This window comes from Gymnogyps californianus, chromosome 1 (assembly GCF_018139145.2).
Source record: "Gymnogyps californianus isolate 813 chromosome 1, ASM1813914v2, whole genome shotgun sequence".
Lineage (NCBI taxonomy): Eukaryota > Metazoa > Chordata > Aves > Accipitriformes > Cathartidae > Gymnogyps > Gymnogyps californianus.
In genome coordinates, this window is record NC_059471.1 from 76130344 (window position 1) to 76149432 (window position 19089).

The 19089-nt window shown below is 45.3% G+C and overlaps 1 protein-coding gene across 1 annotated transcript; it reads left to right on the plus strand.

Annotated features, from left to right (window-relative positions):
* Positions 1-1297: 1297 nt before the first annotated feature.
* ASMT (acetylserotonin O-methyltransferase) lies at positions 1298-9822 on the plus strand. Its single transcript, XM_050909665.1, has 8 exons — positions 1298-1388; positions 3229-3403; positions 4602-4731; positions 5580-5648; positions 6173-6291; positions 7085-7225; positions 8505-8627; positions 9233-9822. The coding sequence occupies exons 1-8, from the start codon at positions 1317-1319 to the stop codon at positions 9442-9444; spliced, it is 1041 nt and encodes a 346-aa protein (XP_050765622.1). The 5' UTR covers positions 1298-1316; the 3' UTR covers positions 9445-9822.
* The last annotated feature ends 9267 nt before the right edge of the window (positions 9823-19089 follow it).

The window sequence follows — 19089 nt, forward strand, 5'->3', positions numbered from 1 at the left end:
AGCACCCTGCTCTGCCAAAACACGGCAAAGCACAAGTAGGACACTCCTGCTGTGGTGCTGCTATCAAACAGGCATTGCTTTCTAAGCAGTATGTGGGGGAACCTGCAAAATACGGAAAAGGAACAACAGTAGTTTTAATTTCTTGTAGACTTCACCTGAGTGATCATTGTCAGAGCAAACTAGTCTCTGCAACAAAGCAGCACAACAGACAGACTCTTACAGCTTCTCTTCGGACTGGCTGCTTCTGCACTTAGGGATGGGGTGCACCCTACTGCCAGCCCCAGGGTCACCTGGACCTGTGCCCATCACAGCAAGTTTCATCTCCGCTCTGGCTACACCTCTGTGTTTCTTTTATCCTTTCTGTGGGCATGGCTTGCAAATGAGGCCAGGGAAACACAGCCAGGTTTTCCACACCTGGGTGGAAGTTATTCCAGGCACAGACTGTGGTGGGATGCTTTCTTCTCCTTCAGCTCCTCGTGTGGACTCTGCTCTCAGATTATTTCCTCAGCAGCTCTTGCCTGCTATGTAGTAGTTATGCCAGTCATTTTGCTTGCTTGGGTAAGGTCTGAGGCTCTGGGTACATGACCTGGAGCCCGAGGCTGTTTCAGCATGGTGAAAGTAAGTGCTGTGCATATGCTTGAGTGAGGGGGGAGTGGAATTAGGGCTGTGGGAGATGCAAGGCTTGGCCAGGACTATGCTGTGACCACGTTGAGCTGAGCTGATATTCTTGCACTCTTAAACCCCTGGGAATGTCCACATTTCACTTGAAGAATTGTGTTGCCGAATTGTTGTCTTTCCTCTGGGGTCACGTCATTGGGCTGACTGACATATGTAAGGATTTCTATTCTTGGAAGTCTTCCAGCCTCAAAAAGCCAGCCCAATGGAAAAGAGCTGCTTTTGAACAAGACCCGAGTAAGATTCTGCTTTGGTTTATGAACTCCTGGTGCATCGCACTGAGTTCAGGTTCTTGATGCTGCTCTGTACTGATTTCTGTTTTGCTTGTTACAAGCTTTCATGTGCTTCTGAAGTATGTTCAAGTGCTACCAGCGTGTTAACCGACTGCTGAACTGACAATACAAGCTTTAATCCGCACTGCTTCTTTAGCCTTGTACTTAATGATGGAAGAGCCAAAGAAACAGCTGAACCTGGTAGAAAGACCCATTGAAGCCAAATAACTTAGCTAACATGTTTTGTAACCAGTGTGTTTCTCAGAAGCAATAAGATTAAGTGGATCAGCTGGTGTGCTCTGTGCCTGGTGGAAAGAAGCTTATTTAAATTAAGAGACCAGAGAATCTGTGCCTCAGTCCAGAAAGAAAATGAGTTCCACAGAAGACCTTGACTATCCTCAAATCATCTTGCAATACAACAGTGGCTTTTTAGTCTCAAAGGTAAGAAATATAACTCAGTCTTGGATAGATGTCTAAGAGTATGCAGACAGAAGTATTGAAGGATCTCACTTTAGGTCCTGAATGTAAGTCTTCGGAACGAAAACTATCTCATACAAAAGCATCATGTCTGCTCATCTAGGCAGGAAGGACATTTGAAAAGAAAAAAGGTTTGAAAAGAAAAAAGATTTGAAAGCGACCTGACCCCTCAGGATAGACTTATTGAGACCCCTCTGACCTTTGGAGGCTTGGATGAGCAGACCTTGTCTCTGCAGGAGGCTTTATAAAAAACACAGGTGTTTATAGCTGTCTGCAGGCTTGCTGTCTGACTGCCTCAAATGGGGAAGGTTCCTTCGGTGGTGGGATTTCTTCCCGCTTTTCATTTTTGGAGTTTGAGAAACAGAGAGCTGACTTGAATAGCCTTTTTCCCTCCCTGTTAAACCATGCAAAGAACAAGATTTTTCAAATATCTTCTCAAAGAATTTCCTTCCCTCTCCCATGGTTTGTCTGTATGAATTATGCAGAAGGCTGAGCTTGAGAACTTCTGTCTATTGCCTCTTTTCAGGTGAAAGAAAGAGTCTGGTATAATGACTATTTTTCCAAACAGCATTTGATTAAGGCACAAAGGTAGAACTAGTAGTTCCACTTTCCTTATTGTTTACTGATGTTGTTTGCCTTTCTGTGTGTGTAAGCACATGGGCATAAAATCATAATATCCAGTGCAGTGGAGATTTTTTTTCCTCATTTACTATTTAGTTAGCTTTCCTATTGTCCCTTGCTGCACCTCTGGCCAACATGGTAACGGAAGGAATGCTCTTTGGGTTGTGCAAATCCTGCTGCATCCTAAGGCTCCTGAAAGGCAGAGCTGACAGTAAAGAGAGGAAAAATGGATAATGAAAAATCCTTTTGCTTGGTAAGAAAGAGGAGTGCCCAATGCTTTCCAAATTAACACTGGTACTATGTTTTTGAGAAACGATCTCAACTTTGGTTAAACCATGTTCTTACTGAGGGTAAAAGGAGCTTCCCATGGGCTTTATCAAATCATTGTAAATACAGGCAGTCAATTGAGTTGATGCCTTTGTTACTGTTTTAGGAGTGTTGGTGTGGCCAGAGAAATAGGCTAATACTTGTAAACTTGACTGTGTACAGTTAAAGAAGGATGTTTTTCTTATGTATGGTTATGTATGTCTGTCTGAAGGTTGAGGGTTGTTCCTGGAGATGCTACACACCTTCTCCATGAAAAGACAGGGCAATTCTGCTGGGCCAAATGAGGCAGTCCTTTTGGCTGAGAGGAACCTCCCTGCCTCAAGGAGACCACTGTAGTTATGCACGTCAGTCCCTGAAAATAGGGTCCATATAGTGGGATATTCCCTCCTGCTGCAAGCCACAGAGAGTCTCCAGGGTTCACTGGAGCATACGTTAGATCCTTAGTTAAAGAACAAAAAAAACAACAGAAAAACCCACCACCTCAGAGTCTTGCCTTTGTGGTCTCCAGGCAAAAAGCAAGAGAGACTGTGAGAATGTGCTCTGAAACTAAGGAAGGGGCAGGAACATTCACACCCAAAACCTGGTCTCTAAATGTGAACCTTTATGAGCAAAAAACATTGGCTGGCTTCACCAGAAAAGGAAAAGAAATGAAAAAAGATGCACTACAAGCACTGTATGGTGTTATTGGTGTTCAGAGAAACTTCAGTTTGGTAACTGGACTTGTTTATATGAAATATGATTTTACATGAAAAAATATTATTATTATGTATATTTTCTCCAACAAAGCAACTTTAGAAACTGTAGTAGGCTTTGGTGCTTTCACCTGATCCCTCACTCCCACCTTTCCTTACCCCAGGTTATGTTCACTGCCTCTGAATTGGGAGTGTTTGATCTTCTGCTGGAGTCAGGAGAGCCTCTGTCTTCAAATGCCATTGCTGCACGCTTGGGTACCAGCACCACTGGGATGGAAAGACTGCTGGATGCCTGCGTGGGATTGAAGCTCTTGGCAGTAGAGCTGACACAAGAAGGAGGTAATAAAGGCAGAAGAAGGGGAAGAAACTGAAAGACTTACACCTCTGATGGTTTTGAAAGTCAGGCAAGGTGTGTGGGGAGAGGTGATATCTAGTGTTAGCCCAGTTACTGTAGCTGGAAGGAGGAAAGAATCACTTGGGAATGCCATTCCCTCTTCAGCTGAAAGAGAAGCAGCAAATGTCAGCATGATTAAAGGTGTAAAGTAAAACCCAGGTGAAGGGCTCTATATCCCTAAACTTCTTTGTGCAAGAGCCTCAGGTGACCTTGGAGAAGATATTCAGGGTCTCTGCAGAGCTGGTCTCAAGAAAACTCTGAGGTGTGGACATGATTTTAAACCTTAAAACAAAATGCCAGGGTGGATGGGCAACAGTGTGATTTAAAAACATGCTTTGTTTTTCTTTGGGGTTTCACCACCATGTGAAGTATTTTGTTAGGTTGCTGATCTGAACTGAGAGGTGATGTAAGTTTGCCCTTGCAACAGAGACGTTGGGTCCACGTGGTCAGAAGGGATCTGTGGCCATCAGACAGCTGGTCAGGACTAGCCAGAGTCTTGCAAGTTGTGTCCCCTGCTCTGGCTGTGTTGCCTTGCCCTGTTTTAGGGCTTACAGTAGTTACCCAATGAGTTTAGGGAGAGCAGGATCTATCTTTTGTATGCCAGTCCCTGGGTGAGTGATGCCACTGCAGATGCACTGGAGGAAGCGAGGGAGGTTTCTGTGAGTCCTTTAGGCATTCATCTGTCTGCCAAAGGTCCTGCCCTAGTGAACTGAGAGAGGGTAGGTGTGGTTGGCATGCTGTTTTGGGAACTTGTCTCCCACTTGCTGACCTTGTTGATCGGAAAAAAGACTTGTCTGCAAGGGCTTCTCATTTAAATAGAGCATATCAAAAGTTTCCTCTGATAGCAGAAGCCTATAGGTAAATGATGACACTCCTAAGGCATTCCTCTTGCTGTTCTTGAAAGAAATGTTTGATGCTGGAGTAAGTGTAGGTAAATAGTGTTTACTTACATTGAATGGGGCAACACACATTTCAGCAGCCCTCACCCACTGCCCATTGTAATGGAAGGATTGATTGTAGAAGCAATGTGGTTGTGTCTTTGGTCATATAGACATCTTCTGGTGATAAATACCATGCTGTACCACAGGCTTGGCAAGGTGGTATATCATACATGTTAGTAAATATATTTATTTCACCCTTTAGCCCTCTACAGAAACACAGAAATTTCCAACATCTACCTTACAAAATCAAGTCCCAAGTCTCAGTATCATATTATGATGTATTACTCCAATACAGTCTACTTGTGCTGGCACTACCTGGCTGATGCTGTGAGGTAAGGAGGAGTGTTGTGCGCTGTCTGTTGCAGACTGCTTTGCAGCATCTGTGTGGCTGCTCTGAGTGGTGTGTTTCTGGGGAAGGGCACAATGAAGATGCTGGCTGGTTCCCAGAAAGAAAAACCAACAGGTCGTTTTGGCTGTTAACACGGCCAATATGTGTTCTTGTTTTTTCTTGTTTTCCATTTGTGTGTGTTCTTGTTTTCCTTTTTGTTCTGATGGTAGAGGTGATCTAGGAATCCGATTTCTGTGTGTTTGACCTTCAGGAAAGCACTTGATCATTACAGTGTCTCTTGCTTGAGGAGGCATCAACAAAGTAAATTATGAGTAATGATGGCTAAGGATAGTTCTGTTGTAAAGGTGTATAGGAGTAGTTTAATATGGGGCTGGAGTCTCACTTGTTCTCGTCTGTGCAACTGATTATCAAACATGGTGTGTGTGATGGTGATGATTACACCAGTCTTGTACCTTTACCTGAGATGTGTTCCCATAAATCATAGAATCATAGAGTGGTTTGGGTTGGAAGGGACCTTAAAGATCGTCTAGTTCCAACCCTGCTGCCATGGGCAGGGATACCTTCCACTAGATCAGGTTGCTCAAAGTCCCATCCAACCTGGCCTTCAAAAGAACCAGTCATTCTTGTGAAAGGTTGAGAAATATATCAGCATATTTTGAGGTGGCAAATGAGGGTGCCTTTACAGCCATTACAAACAGGCTGGCATATATTCTGTAAAAAGCTGAGCACCTTCCACAGTGATGAACTAGCTGAAACTATAGCCCCGAGGTGTGTTTGGGGTAAAAGAAAAAGAAAGCTACACTCATATGCTTTTTTTGGTTGCTATTTTAGAGAAGGAAGAAACCAATATGAAAGAGCTTTTGGTATTTCATCTAAAGACCCTTTTGGAGCAATGTACAGGTAATCGTTAGTATATTTATAGAAATTTTATTCTTTCTTATTGTAGATAAAATTAGTGTTTTTAATTATGGCTCAGGACAATTAAATATGATGATGTTAGAATCCCACTCATCAGAACCATCATGCAGTGTTTTCCTTTCTCAACAATATCCATTACTGGGACGCTGTCTGATATTTTGAATAGAAGTATATAATTTCCTATTCTGAAAAACATATCACAGGTCTCTGGCACAGAGGCAATGTTAGCTGAAGGAAAAAAAATCCCTTGGGAGCCTGAGAATTAGCAGCATAATACACTGTTGGACTTCACTAGTCTTGATTCCCTATTTAAATGCATGAATGCATAGCTGTACCCTTCTGCCACAGTAAGACTCAAGGTAGATTTATATGCAAAGAGAATGTATTCTGTGTCAATAAAAACAGAGATTAGTGTTTAAGCTAAAACTTGTAATAACAGTTATATGATAGGAATCACCAAGGATATTGTGAGTTACCTTTTCTACGTGCTGTGTCTGCATTACTAGATCAGAAGAAGAAATGCTGAAATTCATGGCTGGCCAGAACGCAGTATGGACTATATGTGGCAGAGATGTTCTTGCTGCATTTGACCTTTCCCCTTTCAGGCAGATCTGCGACCTGGGAGGTGAGCATCAGTAGATCTTCTTTAAGAAGCCTCTGAACGGTCTTCTTTTACAAGTTCTGAAAAGAAAAATAACTCCTATGTTATATGATGGGTACACCAATGGAAAGCAGGACATATCTCAGAATCTTGTCAGCAATAAAGGGAGTGTTTTACTGTCTTGGTTGGGTTAAAAAGAGAAATGTGAGAGTGGTGAGAGCATTAGGAAGCTGAATGCTTTTCTCTACGGAGTCTCATTTGTTTGAGTAGTGGCCTATCCCCTTGTGTACGTGGCAGCTTTGGCATTTTTTCGTGCCTTGCTTGATACATTCTTCTGGTGCCAGACTCTTTCCCTCCTCCCCTTCTGTCAGTGTCACTGAGATATTGTCTTCAGCCTCTTACCCTGCAGTGCCCCACTGTCCCAGCCCTGCTGAGTGCTGCCAGGATTCATGGGAGCGTCAGGCTCCCTTGCAGGCTCCATCACTGCTTCCCCAGCGCCTGGTTTAGTGGCTCTGGTTTTCATTTCCCACCTCCTAGCATCCACAGCTGGGTCTGGCTGAGGGGGTGTGTAAGAGCTGTAAGGGCTGGGACTGACTCCATAGGCCTGGGTGCTGGGGGCCCTAGAGCTTCCTGCAGAGCAAATGGAGATGGTGGCCTCTGCTGTCCCTCCTCTTCCCTTTCAGCAGCATGTGGGAAGCAAATGTACCTTGCCAGCTTCCATGAGGCTGAATGCACCATTGCCTGCATCGCTTCATGAAAGTGTTGCTGAACAGGTTGGTTTTGTGTCAGTGCTGACCTTCTTTTGCTCTCCCCAAAGGAGGTGGAGGAGCTTTGGCCCGTGAGTGTGTTTCTTTGTACCCAAATTCCACAGTCACAATTTATGACCTGCCGAAAGTCGTGCAAGTGGCCAAAGAGCAATTTGTTCCCCCTGAGGAGTGTCGGATCGCTTTCCATGAAGGTAGGTGCGGACAGTAGTGTAGTGTTGTCACAGCTGTTGCTCCTGAGCCCCTTGTCTTGCTCAGAGGTATCATACTGGAGGCTCAGGTCTCCAGCTGCCCCTTATGTGGGCAGAGTGTCCCAGACTGCAGCCTTCCCAGCCCGGGTCTGCAGTTCATGGCTACCGCAGGGCTGTCCCAGTTGTGCATCTGCAGCTACCTTCTATCGTCGGAGACACGACTGGGTTATTCAGCAACCCAGAAGCTCTTTACTCCTGAACAGAACTATTTGATTTCTTCAGAACAAGGGCACTTTAACAAAAAAAAAAGTCCTGCAATTTTGAAGAACTGCCATGCCATGTTATAAATCTTCCTAACACTCCCTTTTCTCCTGCACAGACCTCCTGGCAGATGTGTGGGATGCCAGGCCTGCTCTGAGCAAGGGGTTTTCTTTCTCTGGTCACGATTGATTGACTTCCAAGTCCTAAGATATTTCAGGCTTTGAATGTGGGTGAGCTAGCCCATATTCCTCTTGCCCAGTCCGTAGATCTTGCATGGTCTTTGCACAATCCGTGATGAAAATGAGTGTAGGGAGATCTAATTTTTAATGTTTACAAAAGCCTTCCAACTGTTGGAATGACTTAATATTACTTGAAGCTCAGAGAGAGGAAAGAAGCCTTGAGAAAGGAAGGGAACATATAAAAACAAAGATGGAGAAACACAGAAAATGTTACGTGTGCCAGTGGTGCAAAGAAATGGGAGCGGAAATGACAAAGTAAGATGCAGAGAGAAAAATCTGAATGCAGTACACCAGCTGCTGAATAAAAGGCATGATGATGAAGCTAGTGCTAGGACATGAGAGATGTGTATTTTTTCCTTATGGATTTATGATGTAGCTTTGTGGTTACTGAAGGTCTTTGAAATCTTGCTTAGATAAGGGAAAATTCTTTCCTTTTTTCCATGACAGAAACCATGAGAAACTGTCTCCTCTTCTTAATGCTTTATGAATCTGAATTCCTGTCATTGGAGAAAACTTAGACTCAAATGCTTTCCTGTGCATCAAAGGCTGTTTCAGATGAGCTGCTGCTTTTAAACGTTTCAGACCTTGAGACTGAACAAGGACAGAATCCCCTATGCAGTGCCACAGAGGACTTTGACCTGGTAACTCTGTTGCTGTCTGATGTGGGTGATGGACATGGCAAGCCCAGAGACTTTAGAACTGGACAGAACTGAAAATATTTGCGTAACTCAGCCCTCTGTGTTTTGGCGGTTTTGTGTAATACATGTATTCTTGCTCTACAGGAGACTTCTTTAATGATTCAATTCCAGAAGCTGAACTGTATATTTTATCCAAGATACTGCACGATTGGGATGATGACAAATGCAGGCAACTGCTGGCAAAAGTCTACAAGGCTTGCAAACTTGGTAGGTGTGAGCTCTTGAAGCACACCAGTGTTGATGCTCAATTTGGGTGGCAGTGTTTCAGTGCAGGGGTTTCTTGGTTTAGACTTTTGCTTTCCTAAGCCAGCCATGTGCAGCTGAGGCAAATAGGGCCTGGTCTAAGTTCTCCTTATCTGGCTTCCAGTTTTAGTCTCCTCCTCTACAGGGACTCCTCTTTCAAGGCATTTAGGTGTAAGGACTGGGGATTTTGGGTATTGTTTAGACAGGTGTATACTTCATAGTACAAATCCCATTAAGCGTCACATTGAACCCTCAAGCTTTGGAAACACTGCCTACAGAGCTGGGCTCCCAGCAAAATCAGTAAGCTCCTGTGAATTTCAGCTGGGGGAAACGGGAATGTCCATCCCAGCCATAGCATCCCCTTCAGCCCTGGTACATCAGTACCTAGGTAGCCAAGCAGAGGCATGCTCCAATGCTTATGCTCTTTCATTGTCTTCTGTTATGCTGAAATATGACTTAACGTAGAGGCTGCTTCTTCCTGAAATTAAAGGTTAGGATCTAATAACTCAGCTGAAAAATCTCATCTTCTCAGAGCTCAGTGTCTGTTTTATTTCTCTTTATTCAACCAGGCGGTGGAGTGCTGCTGGTTGAATCACTTCTGAATGAAGATAAAAGTGGGCCTTTAGAAACTCAACTGTATTCGATGAATATGTTGGTCCAGACAGAAGGAAAAGAGCGAACAGCAGCAGAGTACAGCAAGCTCCTCGAGGCAGCTGGCTTTGGAGAGATTCAGGTCAAGAGGACTGGAAAACTCTACGATGCTGTTTTAGGAAGGAAATAATAATACCTATTTTATGTACCTAACAAGATAGAATAAGTGGAGAAATGTGATATTCTCTTCTTAGAGGGGAATCATCAAGTTAGCTTTTAGTTAAGGCAGCCAACTTTTTTGTAAGCTGATACATTGTCAGGAGAATCACTAATGATAGATCTTGAGTGTGCATGGATTGTGAGTCTGGCAACCTGATTAGGGCTTGCCTTTGGATCTCAAAGGGAGAGAAAGAAATCAACACCTGTTCCACTAGAAATAACCCACAAAAGAAATGTGCAGTGTGTCTGCTTCAGATTTTTTTGTTCTTTCCGATTTTAACACTGTATCTGACAAAAAGCTGAATTTGTACTTGAATTCCTGCAAAATAAAACTGATCCCTGTACTGATCTGTTACCTGAATTTCAGGAGCGATGTATCCCAACAAAGAGGAAGTCAGGCAAACACACCAGGAGGCCTGCATGGATGAACAAGGAGCTCCTGGACAAACTCAAACACAAGAAGGAAGCCTACAGAGGGTGGAAGCAAGGACAGGTAGCCTGGGAGGAATACAGAGAAATTGTCTGAGCAGCCAGGGATCAGGTTAGGAAAGCTAAAGCCCTGATAGAATTAAATCTGTCCAGAGACGTCAAGGGCAACAAGAAAAGCTTCTATAGGTACATTGGTGGTAAAAGGAAGACTAGGGAAAATGTGGGCCCTCTCTGGAAGGAAACAGGAGACCTGGTTACCCGGGACATGGAGAAGGCTGAGGTACTCAATAACTTTTTTGCCTCAGTCTTCACTGAAAAGTGCTCCAGCCACACTGCCCAAGTCACAGAAGGCAAAGGCAGGGACTGGGAGAATGAAGAACCACCCACCATAGGAGAAGATCATGTTCGAGACCATCTAAGGAACCTGAAGCTGCACAAATCCGTGGGACCTGATGAGATGCATCCGTGGGTCCTGAGGGAACTGGTGGATGAAGTGGCTAGGCCACTATCCATCATCTTTGAGAAGTCCTGGCAGTCCAGGGAAGTTCCCACTGCCTGGAAAAGGGGAACTGTAACCCCCATTTTTGAAAAGGGAAAAAAGGAAGACCTGGGGAACTACAGGCCAGTCAGTCTCACCTCTGTGCCCAGCAAGATCATGGAGCAGATCCTCCTGGAAACTATGCTAAGGCACATGGAAAATAAGGAGGTGACTGGTGACAGCCAACATGGCTTCACTAAGGGCAAATTGTGCCTGACAAATTTGATGGCCTTCTATGACGGGGTTACAGCATTGGTGGATAAGGGAAAATCAAATGACGTCATCTACCTGGACTTGTGCAAAGCATTTGACACTGTCCCGTATGACATCCTTGTCTCTAAATTGGAGAGACATGGATTTGATGGATGGACCACTCAGTGGATAAGGAGTTGGCTGGATGGTCACACTCAAAGAGTTGCAGTCAACAGCTCGATGTCCAAGTGGAGAGCAGTGACGAGTGGTGTTCCTCAGGGGTCAGTAGCGTGACCAGTGCTGTTTAACATCTTTGTCAGCGACATGGACAGTGGGATTGAGTGCACCCTCAGCAACCCTTTGCAGACAACACCAAGCTGTGTGGTGCGGTCAACACACTAGAGGGAACGAATGCCATCCAGAGGGACCTTGACAGGCTTGAGAGGTGGGCCCGTGTGAACCTCATGAAGTTCAACAAGGCCAAGTGCAAGGTCCTGCACATGGGTTGGGGCAATCCCAGGTGCAAATACAGCCTGGGCGATGAGTGGATTGAGAGCAGCCCTGAGGAGAAGGACTTGGGGGTGTTGGTTGACAAGAAGCTCAACATGAGCCAGCAATGTGCATTTGCAGCCCAGAAAGCCAACCGTATCCTGGGCTGCATCAAAAGAAGCATGACCAGCAGGTCAAGGGAGGTGATTCTGCCCCTCTACTCCGCTCTCATGAGACCCCACCAGGAGTACTGCGTCCAGCTCTGGGGCCCCCAGCGTAAGAAAACATGGACCTGTTGGAGTGAGTCCAGAGGAGAGCCATGAAGATGATCAGAGGGCTGGAGCACCTCTCCTGTGAAGAAAGGCTGAGGGAGTTGGGGTTGTTCGGCCTGGAGAAGAGAAGGCTCCGGGGAGACCTTGTAGCAGCCTTCCAGTACCTAAAGGGGGCCTACAAGAAAGCTGGAGAGGGACTTTTTACAAGGGTATGTAGTGATAGGACAAGAGGTAATGGCTTTAAACTGAGAGAGGGTAGGTTTAGATTAGATCTAAGAAGTTCTTCACTGTGAGGGTGGTGAGGCACTGGAACAGGTTGCCCAGAGAAGCTGTGGATGTTCCATCCCTGGAAGTGTTGAAGGCCAGGTTGGATGGGGCTTTGAGCAGCCTGGTCTAGTGGAAGGTGTCCCTGCCCATGGCAGGGGGGTTGGAACTACATGATCTTTAAGGTTCCTTCCAACCCAAACCACTCTATGATTCTATGAGTTTTTATTCCTGGGGAATTGATGCAGTATAAATGGACCAAATTATGTCTCTTTGTGGTTAGTGTTTTCAGAGTTCCAGGAGAAATCCTGTTTGAGCCTTGGGGAGTTTGGCGTGAAAAATTGTATTAATTTTTTATTTCCTCTAGATTTTGATTTAAGTTACAAAAAAGAATTTTGTAGCTTGATGACTGCCTGAAGCCCAGGGATGCTTTTTACAGGGCAGGCCCTGAGATGACAGCTAAGAGGGAGAATGATGCAGCCAAGTCGTTCAGTTATGCACTGGGGAAGTCCTTATTGCATGCCTCCTGCTATTTCTTTAAATCGTTTGATCAAACACAACCTGCTATAACCCACCCAGTTCTTGGAAGCAGAATTACAGATTACTGGAGTGTGAAACATTTGGAGAAGGCACCAGAAAGTCACTCGCTGCAGTTGTGGCTTGAACACTGATCGTGCTTGCACATTAAGATGGATACTAGAGGAGCCTGAGACAGTCTTCTCAGTAGCCATCTACAGAAGCCTCACACTCCTTTGATTGTAGGAGGAGCATAGAGAGAACGTAGCCTCAGCAGGGGAAAGTTGGCCTTTTGTCACATTCTGTGATAGGTGCAAAATCAAATCACAAGGCCGTAATGGCCCTTCTCATCCTTAAAAACGACAGGGCACAATTCATGAGCCACTGTGCAGGTAGTGGGTTTATGCCCGAGTAGGATCTCGCCCTGTAGATATCAAGAGGATATTGCAGGAGTTGGGGCAAGTGGTTTTGGAGAGTTCCCTCGTAAGCTGCAGTCACTGTGCAGTGTTCCCTACCTGTGAGTTACGTGGCATGAAGGTGACTTTGCCAGGAGCTGCAGCCTGTGAGCAATGTGTTCTGAATGCTTGCTCGCTTTCCAGACAAAGCGAGGTGTTACATCCTGCAGCAGCCAGGCACGAGCGCAAATAATGAAATGAGGCTGACCAGGTCTTTGTTGATTCCTCCCACACCCCAGAAAACCAAATGTTGAGAAGAAATATTTTGCTGCTTTGACTGTACCAAACAGCCAATGAAGTATGCTGGGGGAAAAAAGCAAAACTCCTGTCTGGACTTTCTCTGATACACTTTTTCACCCAAAAAAGTTGCATGCCCATGGACTGCTGGTTGCTCACGTGGCTGCACTGTTTCCTGAGCCAGTAGACAGGCCAGTCATCGTCAGCATGCTGGAGCTGCGTATATAAACTGACACATCATATAACCTTGATGAATCAGAGAATTCCTGTCTTGGCTGGTGTCAGTGGTAATTCTGCCCTCAAAAAAAAAACATGAGCAGGCTGTTTTGGTTTGTCAAAACAAATTCCTTAAATACAGTACTTTTGCATTGAGTTGATTCACGACATGCTCTGCATGTCATTAACTTACCAGTGAGCGGCTTGGGCACAACTTGAACAGGCAAGATGCACACCTGGTTCTAACATGGCTTTTAGCTGTATCAAGGTTCAAAGATGCTGAGCCTTTAAAGAACAGGATTGACCCATCATTACCTGGAATACAGATGGAAATGAATGAAGTGCAGAATGGCGATTGCAGAATTTGAAGATCATTGGTGTTTAAATTACTTTTAAGGGTCAGATGTGATGCCATATCAGAGCAGCTAAACACCAACACACGATCACAGTCTGCTTTCACTGCCTGTGCGAAGCAGAAGCTCCAGCTGGCTATAGCTTCGGCTGCTCATTCCTTATCTGCTAGTTCGCGTTTGAGCATCCAGCTTCTGGGGGGATGCTAAAGCATTCTTGGCTACTCTCTTATGTTAGATGACCAAGGAAATACTGGAGTATGCATAAGGAAGATACTAAAATTTTATATTCACCTTCGGAGACCAGACCTTTGAAACCACAAAATAAAGTAATAAGAGGACTTGTGCTGTTTCCATTAGACTATATTTATTTACCTACTCAGTTTTGATTTTCCTGTTCTTCTTCTTCACCCCATCGCCCTTTCCTCCACAGTGTTTAACCTCCTCTTCCTTCAGAGCCTCTTTTCTCCCATGTGCCTTTGACCTTTGTCCATCCTTTAGTCCTTCTTTCCTGGCCCAAAGAGAGAAGGTTGCTGTATGAGCACAGAACAAGTCAGTGCCAGAGTAAGAGTAAGCCCAGACTGCTCTGAGCTTAAGACCTGCCTTGACAAAGCAGAGGCATAGCTGGTCTCATCAGAGCCTCTTCTTTTTTTTTTTTCTGTTTTCTTTTCTTTTTTTTCCTTTCTTTTTTTCTTTTTTTTTTTCTCTTAATGACAAACACCTTGAAGAAGACCTGAAACAAATGCTTTGTTGTATGCAGGCATACATCCAATATCATTGGATATTTTAATGTTAAAAAAGATTGTATAGGAACAAAGCAATAAGGTGGAGGTTTCCAAGTTACTTGTGTTTTGGGTAATGAAAGCAGTTCCCAAGTTCAGGCCCTTTCATGGTGCTGGGGTGGGAGGTTTTCTGTTTAATGCAGATGGCTCTTGTCAACAGAGTTCTTTCCCCCTCTCATGGGGTTTTTAGCCATATATGCTGAGATAAATTTTCTAGCTCCCAATATGACTTAGGAGTAACGAATGAAACCGGGCCATAGCTGGGGTGAATCAGCCAAGAGCGGAAGAAGAATGCACCAGGCAGGAAACGTAGTCCGTGAGCTGAGAGTGGCTGTGCCCAGCTGGGCCGGGCGAGTGCAGTTGCCCCCAAGGCCGCTCTGTCTGGTGGGACAGGAGCTTCCAGCAGGGCCTTGGCCTGGTGGCCTGGGAATTATATGAAAGAGCAGAGGGCAGGAGGAGCCGGGGAATTCACCTTATTAACATGCTGACTGGAAGCTGAAGGCTGCTACCTTTCAAAGGGAGGCCTCTCCACCCTACAGGTCCCTTTGGGAAGTTTACTTCCATGTACCTGTGTGCTGGTTTTGACTGGGATAGAGCTTTTTTTCAATACTAGCTACTATGGGGATGTGTTTTGGTTTTGTGTTGAAAACAGTGTTGATAACACAGGGATGTTTTCGTTATTGCTGAGCAGTGCTTACGCAGAGTCAAGGCCTTTTCTGCTTCTCACACCACCCGACCAGTGAGGAGGCTGGGGGTGCACAAGAAGTTGGGAGGGGACACAGCCGGGACAGCTGACCCCAACTGATCCAAAGGGATATTCCATACCATATGATGTCATGCTCAGCATATACAGCTAGGGGAAGAAGGAGGAAGGGGGGATGTTCGGAGTGATGGAGTTTGTCTTCCCAAGTAACCATTACGCGTGATGGAGCCCTGCTTTCCTGGAGATGGCTGAACACCTGCCTGCCGATGGGAAGTAGTGAATGAATTCCTTGTTTTGCTTTGCTTGCACGTGAAGCTTTTGCTTTGCCTATTAAACTGTCTTTATCTCAACCCATGAGTTTTCTCACTTTTACCCTTCTGATTCTCTCCCCCATCCCACTGGGGGGGGAGCGAGCGAGCGGCTGGGTGGTGCTTAGTTGCTGGCTGGGTTTAAACCATGACAACCTGCAAAGGAGCCAAGTCCAGGATGCTCTGTAATGTCTCCTGAGGTGCATCAGTGAGAGGTGCACACAGCCTTACTCTTGGTACCCATGAGTACATATGCATTCACGGGTCCCTTGAATATGACCATGGCCTCTAGTTCCATCTGATCTCTGTGCCTCACCAGGTCACCAGCTCTCACCTCTGGTCTTTCCAGACCAGGTGGGTCTTCTCCTACTCAGCCAACACCACCTCTGGCCAAGGCCCCATCATCTGCTAGTGCGTCCAGGTGCTTGGGCCAGCCATAGCCCTATGGAATCTGTGTATAGCAATATTAAATGTATCAGGATTTTTGTTGGTTTAATTTCTTTTTGTCTGTGACAGCAGTCTTTCTTTTTCAGTGGTAATTAGGTCTGGGCTAATAATAATTCAGTTCTCAAGACTTCAGTAGACTGATGTCATGGTTTAACCCCAGCCGGCAGCTAAGCACCATGCAGCTGCTCCCCCCTCCCCTCTCCCAGTAGGATGGGGAGGAGGGGAAAAAAAGGTAAAACTTGTGGGTTGAGATAAGAACAGTTTAATAACTAAAGTAAAATAAAATACACTACTAGCTAATAATAATAATATTATAATTGTAATGAAAAGGAATATAACAAAAAGAGAGAGAAATAAAACCGAAGAAAAGACAAGTGATGCACAATGCAATTGCTCACCACTCACTGACCGATGCCCAAGCAGCGATCCACCCCTCCAGCCAACTCCCCCCTGTTTATATACTGGGCATGACGTTCCATGGTATGGAATATCCCTTTGGCTAGTTCGGGTCAGCTGCCCCGGCTATGCTCCCTCCCAGCTTCTTGTACACCTGCTTGCTGGCAGAGCATGGGAAACTGAAAATCCTTAGCTTAAGATAAGTGCTACTTAGCAACAACTAAAACATCAGCGTATTATCAACAGTATTCTCACACTAAATCCAAAACACAGCACTGTACCAGCTACTAAGAAGAAAATTAACTTTATCCCAGCCAAAACTAGGGCAACTGGGTGAGGTGGGTTCCTGGCTCTGGATGGGAGAGGTGTTACTCTTGCCCATAAGAGTGATTCCTGGTGTCTCAGTGAGCAGAGGACTGTCTTTGCTGGTGAGGGGCCACTGGCCTTATACTAACTTTGACTCACGTTGACTTCACAAGGCTCCGGCTCTGGCCTATGGGGCTTGTTATCTGGCTGTTTTGAGAAACTACCGTGTGAAGCAGAGCTTGATAGCAAGTGTCTCTTGCTGTTTTTCATCCCACACTTAGATTTCCCCATCATAACAAAGGCCTTGAAAGCGTGAGTGCAGACTGAAGACAGGTGCCCCAGCATCGTCAAGAACTTGCTGACAGTCATTGGTCATTGAAGAAGCACAACCTTGAGCACTGGGAAAAAACTGCTTCAAATATAACAAACAAAAGAAACAGTAACCAGGCAAGAAAAAACAGAGTAAGGAACCCCTGCCTAGAAGAACAACAGCCCGGTATGCAGCTGGATCAGGCAGAGGCTGGGGGCTGAGTGCTGACTAGAAACACCTCGCTAAACGAGACCTCAAACAGAGGGGAAAAGGGTGGGAAATTGTCACCATGGGAGCTGTGGTTGCAGAAGCACTGTGGGATGGTGGGAACCAGGCACATGTCCCCAGGCTCCCTGCCAGCTCCAGGGTCCAGCTCTCTGTCCCTCCATCTGCCTGCTCATAGAGCCCCCTCGAGGGACCTGGGACCTGCCCACCGGTTGTCCTGGACTGCATGTGCTGCTATAGGTGTGTGTATTTTTCCCCACAAATTCTGCACATTTCCCCCTCTAATGCTCTAGCCCCTCAAAAAAAGCGTTATTGCAAACCAACTTAGTTTTGGGCAAGAACAACATTTTGAATGAAGCTCCAGCAGGGTTATGGAGAATGTTCTACACTGGGGGCAGAGGGGTGAGGTGAGAGAGAGACAGTGGGGGGTGCTTTCTGGATCTCAGTAAGGAAGGCCTGAAACAAATGGCTTAATAAAATAACTGTTTTAATAAGACAGAATAAGAAGAGGAATATAGATAAAAAGTAAATCTTATGTTCCTTCAGATGCCAGGTACCCATGTTCGTGCAGCATTGGATGGAGCCGAGCTGGATTTTCCCACAGTGCGTTGTACAGATCCTGTCCGTGGAAGGAAGCACCTCATTTTGGGTCATTTGAGTTATTATATAATTTTCTTACAAGAAAAAGGACATTCTCACGAGAACTTGTTGCTGTACTGTTAGATAAAGGCAAGGCCACACAGACGACGTAATCGCTGGCACCAAGTGGGAGCTGCCTGTAGGCTCCTCTGTTACGGTGAGCTGGCTGAGCTCATCCTGCAGCCGAGGGATGTGAGCAGCACAGCACGGGCCTGAAGACCACCCTGGACATGCAGCATGGTGCAGCATGGGCTTGCACCTGCTCAGCTTAGCTGTGGGTCACTACCTCCTAAACGTGCAACGGGCTCCCAGTCAGGATCAATATATTCCACCCCTTGATCCACATACAGCTTACCTTTCCCAAAGATATTATGAGTTACAGATTACATTAATAGCGTATAGACTTCTCAAGCCCTAAGTGTGGGGCCCAGTAGAGCAGACATGGCCTGTCCAAGACCACTGACTCCTTGAGCGTAATGTCTTCTGCAAGGCTGCCAGTAGCGTGGCTTCCAGAAGGTCAGCATGTTTCTGAAGAACTGAATGTTCTCACACCTTGCAGCCTCTGCAAGGGTGCAGTATCTGTGTCCAGGCTTGCTGAAAGCAATTTGATTGTAACAGGATGAAACAGATTTCTTAAAATAGGAAATATGTCTGTGTGTTATGTATTAGTGCAATCAGACTGTCAGGAGCTGACTAAAAGCACATAAAACTCAGTTATTTCTTTCCAACGTCTCAGGGTGGGTTTTGAGAATGACTTAAGGTTCATGTTGTTAGAAAGGTACATATTTAGTCTTCATCCTGTGCCGTATCTTGTAGCTTTAAAACAGGTAATGCTTTTTGAAATGGAATACAGTCTTCAATCAATAAACCTTTGGTGTGATAAATGAAGCAGTGCCAGTAGCACACGCTGCTGATTTCTTCTTTCAGGATGTATGGTACAAAAGGAAGACTGCAGTTCCAGGCTGTGATATGAATACTAAGGATGCCGAAGTGCGACAAAACTGTTCACCTCTTAATGCTTGTTAAAAACATTTTAAAAAAAATGAAAAATCTCATATGGAAACACTGAAATATTGGTAGGATTTAATTTTTAGTTGGAGACTATATAATCTAATACTACTATAAGAACATTTCTTTCAGGCCTTTAGCTGTCAGAAGTGGCATTCAATAGCCTTGGACACCAAAGGAGGCTAAAAAGGCATAAAAGTGATAGGATTAATATGTGTAGGAGTAAATGTTAAGGCCCCGGTGTTACAGCTGCTTAGCGTAAGGATGTCTAATGGGCAAGAAGGAGTATTTTGTGTGCAGGGAGGGTGCAAAGAGGATGGAGCCAGGCTCTTTTCAGTGGTGCCCAGTGACAGGACCAGAGGCAATGGGCACAACCTGAAACACAGGAGGTTCCCTCTGAACATCAGGAAACACTTTTTTACTCTGAGGGTGACTGAGCACTGGCACAGGCTGCCCAGAGAGGTAGTAGAGTCTCCCACCTCGCAGATATTCAAAGGCTGTCTAGACATGGTCCTGGGCAACCAGGTCTAGGTG

What these genes read in the sequence shown, in the direction of transcription:
- ASMT (XM_050909665.1), top strand. Translation starts at nt 1,317, where the DNA reads ATGAGTTCCACAGAAGACCTTGACTATCCTCAAATCATCTTGCAATAC. An exon ending in TACCTGGCTGATGCTGTGAG is followed by an intron (nt 4,732 to 5,579) that starts GTAAGGAGGAGT and finishes TTGCTATTTTAG; the next exon opens with AGAAGGAAGAAACCAATATG. An exon ending in CCTTTTGGAGCAATGTACAG is followed by an intron (nt 5,649 to 6,172) that starts GTAATCGTTAGT and finishes CTGCATTACTAG; the next exon opens with ATCAGAAGAAGAAATGCTGA.